The sequence below is a fragment of the Erythrolamprus reginae genome, chromosome 8 (genome assembly GCF_031021105.1).
Source record: "Erythrolamprus reginae isolate rEryReg1 chromosome 8, rEryReg1.hap1, whole genome shotgun sequence".
In the NCBI taxonomy this organism is placed as follows: Eukaryota; Metazoa; Chordata; class Lepidosauria; order Squamata; family Dipsadidae; genus Erythrolamprus; species Erythrolamprus reginae.
This window is the reverse complement of record NC_091957.1, coordinates 15,004,323-15,015,896: the sequence shown is the minus strand read 5'-3', so window position 1 is coordinate 15,015,896 and position 11,574 is coordinate 15,004,323. Positions and strand designations below refer to the sequence as shown.

The following is an 11,574-nucleotide window of genomic DNA, read 5'->3' as shown; positions in this document are numbered from 1 at the left end:
CAGATAACAAGTCCGGTACCACAGGACGGTATGGCATGGCCGTGTCTCGTGATGCCGGCATGGAAAACACGTTTCTGGCCAAGAGGGTCTCGTTCCATCCTCTTCTCAGTGGTGGGAAGCAAAGGCAGGTGGTTGGCCAAATCCCACCTGCTCAATTCCAGGGCTGGTCCTAACTGCACTGAATTTGTGACAAATGCCCGTTTCCTACTTCCTGACCGAACATGGTTGTCCTTGTTAGGTCATAGGCCTTTAACGAAGCTGACAATATCATCCACCCCCTTTTTCCCAGATGGGAAGCCGAGCCAGCCCCTTTCAAAGAAATCTAAAATCCCATGGAATCCGTTCGCAAGGTGGCGCCAGGTCACAAGGACGCGCTGATCCTCCAGGCGCTTCTTGTAGAGCAGCCCGTCGTCTCTCAGGACGTCGTATTCGCAGGTCAGGATGAAGGTCTCGGGAAGCAGTGAGAGGACGGCCTCTTCCTCCAGAAGCGGGGAGCATTCGGGCAGAGTCAGGCTCTGTAGGGCCTCGCAGACGTCCCCTCCGGGAGGAAGGTAGGAAGTGGGCTGGTGGCCCCTGGCCTTAAACTCCTTCCGCAGGGGGTCCACACTCAGCCACTTCCTGTACTGCGCCCTCAGCTTCATCGGGATGTGCGACCCTTCCAAGAGGTCCTCCAAGAGCGAAGCGTCTCCCGTCGAGCGCTGCAGCAGGTAGAAGGCGGCCCGTTCTCGGAACAGAAGCGGCACAGCCCGGTTCTGCTGGTAGGAAGGCAGGTTGAAGTCCACTGCCTGGAGGACAGGGCAGAGGAGGATCTGAGCGCGGACCTTGCTGGGGCCTGGTCGGCTTGCTAAGACTTGGCAGACCCTGGCGGCCAGGTTCCCGCCCGCCTCACTTCCAGCAAGGATGACCTGGCTGCTGTCCACCCCGTAGTCCTGAGCGACCTTCATAAAGTGGGTGGAGGCAGCGAGGCAGTCGTTGAGGTGGGCGGGGTGTCTGTGCTCAGGAGCCAAGCGGTACCTGCAGGGAAGGAAGGAGGGGCCAATGAGAGGAGGAGGAGGAGAAGAAGCTCCTCCTCTTGGTTGACACCCCCTCCATCCAGGGAGAAGAGCACGGGGGGGGGGGAGGGGGAGCCTTCCCTTCCAGAAGGGCTGCTGGCACCAGTAATAGCAGCCAACTAGCTCTCCCCTCTTGCTTTGGATGGCCTCCCGGTTGAGGCCCCTCCTCCCCCACCCACTGGTGAAGTTCAATTCCCCCCCACAAAGTTCTGTGGGCGTGGCTTGGTGGGCGTGGCAGGGGAAGGACACTGCAAAATCCCCACCCCCAACCATAGGGGCCAGCCAGAGGCGCTATTTGCCAGTTCTCTAAACCAATGTTTCCCAACCTTGGCAACTTAAAGGTATCTGGACTTCAACTCCCAGAATTCCCCAGCCAGCGAATGCTGGCTGGGGAATTCTGGGAGTTGAAGTCCAAATATCTTCAAGTTGCCAAGGTTGGGAAACACTGCTCTAAACGACTCAAACTTTCCACTCCTGGTTCTCGGGAACCTGCTTGATTTCCGGCCCTGGCGCTGCTCAAGGCCCAGCCTCTCACCCGCTCGCAGGGGTCCCTTCCCCTCTGACCTCCACAACCATGTCCAGCCCATCTCGGGAAGGGGGTGACTGCTGGTTTAGGACCCTCCTCTGGGGGGGCAGCCTTCCTCCATTTGCTTATATCCATATGGTGGCCATTGCTCCCCTTCTGGGGTTTTTTTTGGGGGTGGGGGGTGGGGGGATATTCAGCCAAGATTTCTGGGGATGTTGGCTGGGTACCCTGGCCCAGCAAAGCTGGTGGCTCGTTCTCTTAGGCCGCCTTCCGTGCACTCCCAGGATCTGGGGGGGGAGGGTAAGAATACAAGCCCCACTCGGGGCGACTTACGCCACAGACACCACCACCGAGTCGCTTTCTCTGGCCAAGTAGCAGCAGAGGGGCTCCTGGCTCCCTGGGGGGAAAAGGATCATTTGCGTGAATGACTGGAAGGACAATGCTGGCCTCTCCTCCTCCTCCTCCTCTCCCACTGTAGACGCCCCCCCCCAAAAAAAATATTCCATCAAGGTCCTTGAGAAGTAACCAAGGTTAAATAACCAAGAGGAATCAGAATTTTATGTGATTTGGAATAAGGTGTATATATGGATAAATAAGAAGAAAAATTAAATGCAAAACCTATGTGAGAATTGTAGATATATTGCAATGATTTATCTTCTCTTTTTTATCTTGTTTATATATGAAGGTTTTTTTAAATATAAGGTTGAATAAAATTTCTTCTTTTCATTAAAATTAATATGTTGACTGTCTTAAGGTATTAACAATGCATTCTTTTTTCTGTAAGGAAATTTGACTTCTATGACAAGAGGAGAAATTGTAACCCCTACTTCATGTTAAATGTTCGTTTGTATGTTTGTCAATTTTTATGGAAAATCAATAACGTTTATTTTTAAAAAAGAGAGAAATAAGCCCTGAATGGAAAACGATCCCTCGCTGCCTTGTAGGCGTGAAAGCAGCAAAGCTCTTCTTCCTTTGGACCCCCCTGCCTTTGTGTTTCCCCTCCTGAAGCTCACCCATTTTCTCATTTGGATCAGTTTAGTTTGGCAATTCAGGTCTGACATTCAGTTTAGAGGTCTTGGCAACCTGGCAACTGTAAGACCTGAGACTTCAACTCTCCCAGTTGGCTGGGGAATTCTGGGAGTTGGAGTCCATAACTCTCAAAGATGTCAAGTGTGCCCCCCACCCCTTGCTTTGGAGGAAGCTGAGCTCCGGCCACGGGACTCACCCAGGCTGCCGAAGAGCCAGCCGCCTCCGTGGAAGTAGACGATGCCCTTCCTGGGGCCAGCGGCGGAAGGGGCTTTGGGCAGGTAGAGGCGGACGGGGATGCCCTCAAAGGCGGCGTCCTGGATGCGCAGGGCCGGGTCTCTCCTCTTCCTCCAAGCGCTGCGCACAAACCGGACGAACCGGACCTGGCTGCAGAGGTGCAGGTTCTCCAAGATCCGTCCCTTTCGGGGGAGCAAAAGGCAGGCGCTCGAGCGGCGGCTCGCATGCAGAAGCCCGCCTGCTCCGGCCCTGACTCGGAAGGCGCTCGGACTTCCATGGAGCAGGGAAGCGCCCAGCCTGGGCCCCTGGCGGCCCCGACCTCCCCTTCCCGCGTCTGGAGGAGCCCTCGAAGCGCGGGGGGCTGCCTCGGCCGCCTCCCTCGCTCGGAGCCAGGCAGCGCGGTGCTTTCCTCGGGCTTCCGAAGTCCGGAGACTTTAGCGAGGGGGGGGGGGGGCACTGAGCCGTCTTTTCCGCGCCCCGCCGCACCCCCAGCTTAGCTGAGCCGCAGAAGGAACTCCCGAGTCCCGACCGGCTTCACTCTGGTCCCTCTCCGCGCATCAGCAGCGCCTTTTCGGCGGAGCTTTCCCTCCCGCGGGGCAAAGGATTGCGTCCGGGGGCCTCCCTCCGTTCCCACCCGCCCGCCCACCTTCTCACCAGGACGGCGGCCCCGATGCGCCAGGCGTGGATGAGACGGAGCCGGGCCGGCTGCTCCAGCCCGGCCGGCATCTGGGAGTTGGTGGCCTCGAAGTAGATGCTGCCCAGCACCAGCAGGATCAGGGCGGCAAGCACCGCCGCGCCCAGTAACTCCAGCAGCGCCTGCGGGAAGCCCATCGGGGCGGCGGGCGCCGACGGAGGGAGCGCGGGAGGCAGGGAGAGCGAGCCGCCGCGCCGCCGGGCCTCGAGCTTTGCGGGCAGGGCGGAGCGCCCTCGGAACACAACCTTCCTCCCCGCTCGGCCCCTCTCCCGATTCAGGCGGGGCTTGCTGCTCTTAGGGCGGGACGCCGGTGGAACAGCCTGCCCTCCCCTCCACCCGTACAGCTCCGCCGGCGAGGACCAGGGGAGCCCTTAATCTCAACCCCCCTCCGCCGCCGACCCCCCCAGCCCCGCGGGAGTTGCCGCTGTTGCTCGGAAGCAGCCTCAAAAGGAGTCCCCCCACTTCCACTCTGACCTCGAGCGCGCGTGTGCGTGTGTCAGTAACTGGACCAGCAGCCGTTCTTTCCCAGCCGCCGGACTGGAGCGCTTCTGCTGGACGTCCTTGAGGGAGGGGGACCTCAAGAGGGGAAAGCACCATTAAGGAGGCCTGCAGGCCATCCATGGTTGTGGTGGTGGGGCTCATTTCAAATCTCCATCATCCTTATGGAGGGTGTCGGGCGGTTTTCGGCACAACTGTCAGGTCAGCAGCCTTCCCCAAGATTGTGATTCCTACTGAACCAGACTGAGAGAGCATTTAAAGGCCCAGGAACCCTTTGCGGGTGTTGTGGTTTAATTAGCTGGTTAGAGTGGGACTGTTTGAGCCTGGGATTTTGCACCTTTTCACAATAATTTTTCTAAGATTGTGGATTTGGAGTTTTCCCCAGCTGAACCCCATAATCGTCACAATTATGACAAATCACAACTTGAACTATCTTATTATTATTATTATTATTATTATTATTATTATTATTATTATTCATTAGATTTGTATGCCGCACCTCTCCAGCGACTCGGAGCGGCTCACAACAACAAAACAGTACAAATCCAATGGTTAAAACAATTTTAAACCCTTAATATAAAAAACAATCGTACATCTCATACAAACCATATGCAAAGCGGAAACGGCCCAAGCAAAAGGCAAGGAGGGTGGGGGGAAATCCTAATCTCCGGGGGGGGGGGTGATTCCAGAGGGTCAGGGCCGCCACAGAGAAGGCTCTTCCACTGGATCCCACCAGATGACATTGTTTCATCGACTGCGGAGTGTTGGTGTAACATGGGCATACCTGGGGAAGCCCATGATTGCTCTCGCAGCTGCATTCTGCACGATCTGAAGTTTCTGAACGCTCTTCAAAGCTAGCCCTATGTATCGAGCATTACAGTAGTCAAACCTCGAGGTGATGAGGGCATGAGTGACTGTGAGCAGTTACTCCCAGTCCAGGTAGGGCCACAACTGGTGCACCGGGCAAACCTGGGCAAACGCCCCCCTTGCTACAGCTGAAAGATGGTTCTCTAATGTAAGCTGTGAATCGAGGAGGATGCCCAAGTTGCGGACCCTCTCTAAGGAGGTCAGTAATTTCCCCCCCCCCCCAGGGTGATGGACGGACAGATGGAATTGTCCTTGGGAGGCAAAACCTACAGCCACTCCATCTTATCAGGGTTGAGTTTGAGTCTGTTGACACCCATCCAGACCCCAACAGCCTCCAGGCACTGGCACATCACTTCCATTGCTTCGTTGGCTGGACATGGGGTGGAGATGTACAGCTGGGTATAATCAGTGTACTGATGATACCTCATCAAAGGGCCCTGGATGATCTTGCTTTGTATGTAATAAGTCTCTCTCATATATTAGTTTCACCTTATAAGTTGCATAGCTGAAATAAATGAACTTTTGCACGATGTTCTAATTTTTGAAGTTTTCACTTGTACGTGGGCGCACTAACCATTAGGGCCTGCTGCAGATATGAGCCTGCAGGCCTGGTGTGGGGGCACTTTTGTCCTTTCGGGTCAAGTGAAGGTTCTCAGGTTCCCTGGTTCATTCCCTTTGCAAGGAAACAAGCGGAGCAGAAAAATACTGATAAAACACAGATAAGGCCCTTCGGTGTTTGCTTTTCTCCATCGGGTGGTTTCCCAGCCACCTTGGAGCAGAAGAACAAGGAGAAAAGAGGGCATCAGTGCCGGTACCAGAGGAGGAGAGCCCTTTATTGAACCAAAGAAGGCGTTCCAGAAAGACAAGTGACCGAAGTTCCAGGCATTGGGCTCAGACTGCCATGTTTCTCAGACTGCCATGCAGTCTGCATTGGTTGCCGATCAGTTTCCGGTCACAATTCAAAGTGTTGGTTATGACCTACAAAGCCCTTCATGGCATTGGACCAGAATATCTCCGGGACCGCCTTCTGCCGCATGAATCCCAGCGACCAGTTAGGTCTCACAGAGTTGGCCTTCTTCGGGTCCCGTCAACTAAACAATGTCGTTTGGCGGGACCCAGGGGAAGAGCCTTCTCTGTGGCGGCCCCGACCCTTTGGAACCAACGCCCCCCAGATATCAGAGTTGCCCTCACCCTCCTTGCCTTTCGTAAGCTCCTTAAAAACCCCCTCTGTCGTCAGGCATGGGGGAATTGAGACTTTCCCTTCCCCCTAGGCTTATAAAGTTTATGCATGGTATGTCTGTATGTATGATTGGTTTCTTAAATTGGGGTTTTTAAATTAAATATTAGATTTGTTTACATTGTCTTATTATTGTTGTTAGCCGCCCCCAGTCTACGGAGAGGGGCGGCATACAAATCTGATAAACAAACAAACAAACGAATGAATGAATAAATAAATAAATAATATCCCAGCCTCTTGGCTTCCATTCCTACCAGAGCTCCTTGGGGCAAGTACAGAGAGCCGAAGGCATTGCAAGCGAACCCTTTGCAAGGCTCGGATGAGATTCCCTTCACCTTCTGTTTTGTTGGTGCTCTGCCCCAATAAACCCTCTCCCAAGAGAGTCCATACAACTAACACAACCTACATAGACTAAGGCAGTGTTTCCCAACCTTGGCAACTTGAAGATATTTGGACTTCAACTCCCAGAATTCCCCAGACAGCATTTGCTGGATAGGGAATTCTGGGAGTTGAAGTCCAAATATCTTCAAGTTGTCAAGGTTGGGAAACACTGGACCAAGGTGACCAGACGTCCCGCTTTTGGCAGGACAATCCCGATGTTGAACTATTTGTCCCACGTCCCGGGGCGTTTTTAAAAAGTCCCCCTTTTTTGAAAGAATGCAGGACAAGTTAGGGAGAACTTTACACGGTTTTTATTATTTTAATTTTTTTGGTCCTTTTCATTATTCTAAGCCGCCTGGAGTAGCCTCACGGTAAGACAGGCAGCTGATAAATGAACAAATAATACTAATAAATGCATCCGTAACTTTGCCCATGAACTGGTGAATGAAATGGCGGCATTCCAAAGAGGCCCAGGCACAGAAAGACGAAGAGCTGGCCGAGAAGGTTTTGGTTGCTTGAAAAAAACGAAGATGGGAGAGCCAACAGACTTGGAGATGGAGAAAAGTGGGTTGTAACTTAAAAGTTTCTTAACATTTTAATGGGTATTTTTGTTGGTGGAAAAAGTAGTGCTAGTTAAATAAGTATTTACAGTGTTCCCTCGCTTTTCGCGGGGGATGCATTCCGAGACCGCCCGCGAAAGTCGAATTTCCGCAAAGTAGAGATGCGGAAGTAAATACATCATTTTTGGCTATGAACAGTATCACAAACCTTCCCTTAACACTTTAAACCTCTAAATGGCAATTTTGCATTCCCTTAGCAACCATTTAGATTATTACTCACCATGTTTATTTATTAAAGTTTATTAAAAAAATATTTATTAAAGGCAGACGAAAGTTTGGTGATGACATATGACGTCCTCGGGTGGGAAAAACCGTGGTACAAGGAAAAAACCCGCAAAGTATTCTTTAATTAATTTTTTGGAAAAACCGTGGTATAGACTTTTCACGAAGTTTGAACCCGCAAAAATCGAGGGAACACTGTATTTCCTAGACCAATTTTTTAACCAAGAAACCCCCCCCCCTTAGTGTTGTCCCGTTTTACCCATGTTAAAATCTGGTCACTTTAGCATAGACAGGAGGCAAGAGGTGCTTCCAACCCAGGATGCCTCCGAGAGGACGGGTTGTGGTCTTCCGGGAAAGGAAGGGGAGCTGCACAGCCTGGTCAGTCCATGGAGGAATCCTCTATCTAGGGCAGGTCATCCTAACTGGCCCAGGCCAAGAGCAGAGCAGGAAGTCCAGAACAGCCTCCACTGCCCTGCTGGCATCTGGCCAGCCCTCAGACCCACATTATCCTCTGGGAATCTGGAGCTGGAGGGAGCCTCTTTCCTTGAAGGGGCTGCGGTTGAGTTCCCCGAACTATTCAGCACTTAGATATACTGCGGAATAGGTGAGCTGCTATTCTTGGTTGTGCAAACCGTGAAGCTCACCTCCATCCTTTCCTGAATTGGCCATGATCCAAACATTTTAATATTAGATTTGTTTCGCTGTAATATTGTTTTATTACTGTTGTGAGCTGCCCCGAGTCTTCGGAGAGGGGCAGTATACAAATCTAATAAATTGAATTGAATTGAATTAGTGCTATCGATACAAGATATAAGTATAAACATAACTGGGAATACATGAGATTGATACAAATCAAAGGGAACATTAGGACAGGGGTGTTAGGCACGCTGGTGAGTTTAAATACCACTTAGGAATGAGGTGAGGTCCACAGTAGACAGTCTAAGCATCTGTTCAACCTGGTGAGCAGAGTGAACAGAGATCCTTCTCAGGAGATGCGGAAGGATTCCTGTGGAGTTGTTTCTTTACCTGCGTGGGGTCTCAGAGATGACGTCACTCCAAGCCCACTGCTGCCTGGTATGCCCCCCCCCTTCAGCTGAGTCACTGCAGAGACAGGCCACAGGCATCAGATGCTGGAAGAGGAGTAGGGGCCATGCCCCGATCGGCATAATTGCAATGCTCCTGGGCTGAGAAGTCACATTTCTGCAACTATGCAACATGGCCACCCGGAGCCCTGCCTTGGTCAGCCAGGAGGGTCCCCTTGCTCAGCATCCCTGCATGCAACCCCACCGGGGGTGGGGAGGCATGGGAGTAGGAAGCAAGAGGTGGATTTGTCCTGCTGGTCTCTTTGGATGGAAGATTTCCACACCTCCCCCTCAAAAACCCCACCCCAGCCTCCCGAGGAATGGAATTTTCTGGCTGAATTGATGGGGTTTTGCCATTGGGGGACTGGACATTGGGGTTCAACTGAAAGAAGTGAATTCACACACACACACAAACACACACCAAGAGAACTTTATTTGAATCTGATTCTGGTAGATTGACTGGCCCTTAAGCAGAGTTTTCTGGGCCACCGAATTCTCTGTGTTTTAGGAATAAGACGAAAAGGTGATGCCTCTCGTTTGGTTTCATTTTGGCCTCACAAGCGTCTAATAAAATCGGTGACATCACGGACAATCCTTTTTGCTGAAGGAAAGGACAGGATGCCATAGCCGAAAGAGGACATTATTCCGTGCACGCCGTTCTCAACGTGGCTCCAGGTTACTGGCACACCGTTGTCCCTCAGCCGCTTCATGTAGAGCAGCCCGTCATCTCGAAGGACATCAAACTCGCAGGTCAAAAGGAAGGTCTGAGGGAGCTTGCGGACGACCGTATCTTCAGCCAGCAAAGGGGAATAAGTCTCTGAGAGCGTCTCTTTCATTTTTTCGTACAGCTGAGGTTTAAAATCAGACAACGAGTAGTCTTCTTCTGTGTAGCCCCTGACTTTGAATCGTTCAGGGATGTTGTTGGCATTCACCCACTTCTGGTACTTCAGTCGAGTAGCCTTGGGGATGTGGCTGCCCTTCAAAAGATAATTTGTAAAGGAAGTTGACTTGTTAAGATAGCGGCAGCCAATGTAGATGGCCAGTTTTCTCCACAGGAAGGGACATCTGCTGTTCTGCTGATAGGATGGCAAAGATAAATCCACGGCCTGAAGTGTTGGGTAAATCAGTGCCTGAGCGTGTACCTTGGGCAGCTCCCTGTGGTCTACCAGTAGCTGGCAAATGCGTGTGGCAAAATTAGCCCCAGCACTATCTCCAGAAATGATAATACGGGAACTGTCTATGCCATAACGGTCTGCGTGTTTCATGAGGTAGACAGCAGCCTTCAGACATTCGGTATACTGGTTTGGATACGGATTCTCTGGCGCAAGTCCATACCTGAAAGGAGAAAGAAATGACTATGTGAATTAATCCTGAGTAAATCTCAGCTAAGTTGTTGGACACGCAGTTCTAAGGATATGTTAGGGAATTGTGCAGCTGGTGTCCAAATGAAGTCGGAGATGCTTACCCAAATTTCTAGTTTTATATATTTATAAATATTTTACATCTATATTGACAGAAAACAAGGTAGTCAGGTTACCAGGGGCACCATGAGGTAAATTAAAAAACACAGAAGAAAAAAGCGGGAGAAAATGGAAACACCCCCTCCACTGCCACAGCAACCAATCACAGTGCAGATTGCCTCAGGCAGGAGCCGGTGTTCTCCAACCAATCAACCACAAGAACGTTTAAATCTAGTCTTAGTGGCAGAGTTATCTATGGGGTGGGTCAAGAGGCAGACGCAGCTGGGCTGTGAAGTAGAGTGGTCCGAGTCCCGAATTTTATATATTGATAAATATTTTACATCTATATTGACAGAAAACAAGGTAGTCAGGTCACCAGGGGCAGTGTGAGGTAAATCAAAAAACACACAGAAGAAAAAAGCGGGGGGAAAGGGAAACACCCCCTCCACTCCCACAGCAACCAATCACAGTGCAGATTGCCTCAGGTAGGAGCTGGTGTTCTCCAACCAATCAACCACAAGAACGTTTAAATCTAGTCATAGTGGCAGAGTTATCTATGGGGTGGGTCAAGAGGCAGACGCAGCTGGGCTGTTAAGTGGAGTGGTCCGAGTCCTGAATTCTCCCTTCCTCACTTGGGAAGTCCCCTCCCCCCCCCGCCCTCGTTCTGCCTCCTCCTGGCTGTTCCTGCTCTCCCTCACTACCGCTTCCATGAAATCCCCAGGGGAGATCTCGGGACTCAGCTCGACTCTTTCCAGCTGGAGAAAGATTGGTTCCGTAAGCCCCTTGATGCAGTATGATTGTGTGTTGTGTGTTGCAGAGAGCAGTCGGATGGCCCGGTGTCATTCCTTTGCTTACCTATACAAGGCTGTCAGCCTGGACCATAATGTTAGACCCCTCCCCCCCCCAGCACAACCCCCAGTGCTGCAAATTAGAGAAGCAAAAAGGTAACACTCACCCAACCGCTACCACCGTCGCGTCCCCCTCTTTGGCCATTTGGCGCAGGATTCTTTCGTAGGAATCTGAAATGAGCAGTGGAGAGTTGCGCTGGATGAAAACTCACCCCCGAAAACCTCTTTCTTTCCCTGCCTGAAGCCTTGGCGGGAGGTTTGCTGAAGGACGGCCACGGTCATTGCTTTTGGGATATTTTGTCAGAGGGCAGCTATAGGGGAATCCCCCAGGGGGATTAGGGTGAAGGAAGGCAGAGAGCAAAGGAAACTGAGGTCTTAATACAGCTGGGCCTCTCCGCTTTCATTCTCAGAACAGCTCAGATATGCTCAGCAAACAGGGGATCCCGTGTTTTGATGAATTTGGTCTTTTCAGCAGTTCGGTCAAAGTGGTTTGGTGACCGTTTGCCCAGAAAAGGCTGTTGGTTTCTCTTACGGGCCTACACAAGGTGAACAAAGACTTAGGACTGTGACAAGGAGGGCTGGTTGGAAAGCCAAACGCCTTTGATAGCCTTGGCATTGCACTTAGGGAAGTAGGATCACTACAGAGCGTACTACAGAGTGGGGACTTCATGAACATGTCCCTGTTGCCTCTTGGTAGCCAACCATCAACCTGAAAGGGTTTTGCCATTACGTGGGAAGTTTTTAGGGTTCCAGCTATTATTGCCCTGAGAATATATATTCAGCTTAGCTGTCTGAGAGTGGCTTGCAATAGTTTACGTGGCCTT

General features: G+C 51.5%; 2 protein-coding genes across 4 annotated transcripts; both read right to left on the bottom strand.

Annotated features, from left to right (window-relative positions):
* Window positions 1-3,931, bottom strand: LOC139170732 (arylacetamide deacetylase-like 4). Of its 2 annotated transcripts, XM_070758225.1 has the most exons (5): window positions 3,496-3,756; window positions 2,804-3,023; window positions 1,912-1,975; window positions 906-1,014; window positions 1-785 (listed from the first exon to the last, which is right to left on the bottom strand). In XM_070758225.1, exons 1-5 carry the CDS (start codon window positions 3,670-3,672, stop codon window positions 240-242), a joined length of 1,116 nt encoding a protein of 371 aa, XP_070614326.1. In that variant the 5' UTR covers window positions 3,673-3,756; the 3' UTR covers window positions 1-239. The 2 variants fall into 2 exon arrangements, with proteins under 2 accessions (XP_070614326.1, XP_070614325.1); XM_070758224.1 differs by having other exon boundaries at window positions 1-1,014; window positions 3,496-3,931.
* A 4,965-nt stretch (window positions 3,932-8,896) lies between these two features.
* LOC139170731 (arylacetamide deacetylase-like 3) lies at window positions 8,897-10,916 on the bottom strand. 2 transcript variants are annotated; one of them, XM_070758221.1, is made up of 2 exons: window positions 10,858-10,916; window positions 8,897-9,777 (listed from the first exon to the last, which is right to left on the bottom strand). In XM_070758221.1, exons 1-2 carry the CDS (start codon window positions 10,893-10,895, stop codon window positions 8,997-8,999), a joined length of 819 nt encoding a protein of 272 aa, XP_070614322.1. In that variant the 5' UTR covers window positions 10,896-10,916; the 3' UTR covers window positions 8,897-8,996. The 2 variants fall into 2 exon arrangements, with proteins under 2 accessions (XP_070614322.1, XP_070614324.1); XM_070758223.1 differs by lacking the exon at window positions 10,858-10,916 and adding an exon at window positions 9,908-9,992.
* Between the last annotated feature and the right edge of the window lie 658 nt (window positions 10,917-11,574).

Coding starts and splice junctions, on each gene's coding strand:
- LOC139170731 (XM_070758221.1), bottom strand. CDS start 10,895: ATGGCCAAAGAGGGGGACGCGACGGTGGTAGCGGTTGG. Junction 9,778..10,857: donor GCGACGGTGGTAGCGGTTGG/GTGAGTGTTACC, acceptor TTCTCCTTTCAG/GTATGGACTTGCGCCAGAGA.
- LOC139170732 (XM_070758224.1), bottom strand. CDS start 3,672: ATGGGCTTCCCGCAGGCGCTGCTGGAGTTACTGGGCGCGGCGGTGCTT. Junction 1,976..2,803: donor CTGGCTCTTCGGCAGCCTGG/GTGAGTCCCGTG, acceptor TTTTCCCCCCAG/GGAGCCAGGAGCCCCTCTGC. Junction 1,015..1,911: donor TCGGTGGTGGTGTCTGTGGC/GTAAGTCGCCCC, acceptor CCTTCCCTGCAG/GTACCGCTTGGCTCCTGAGC.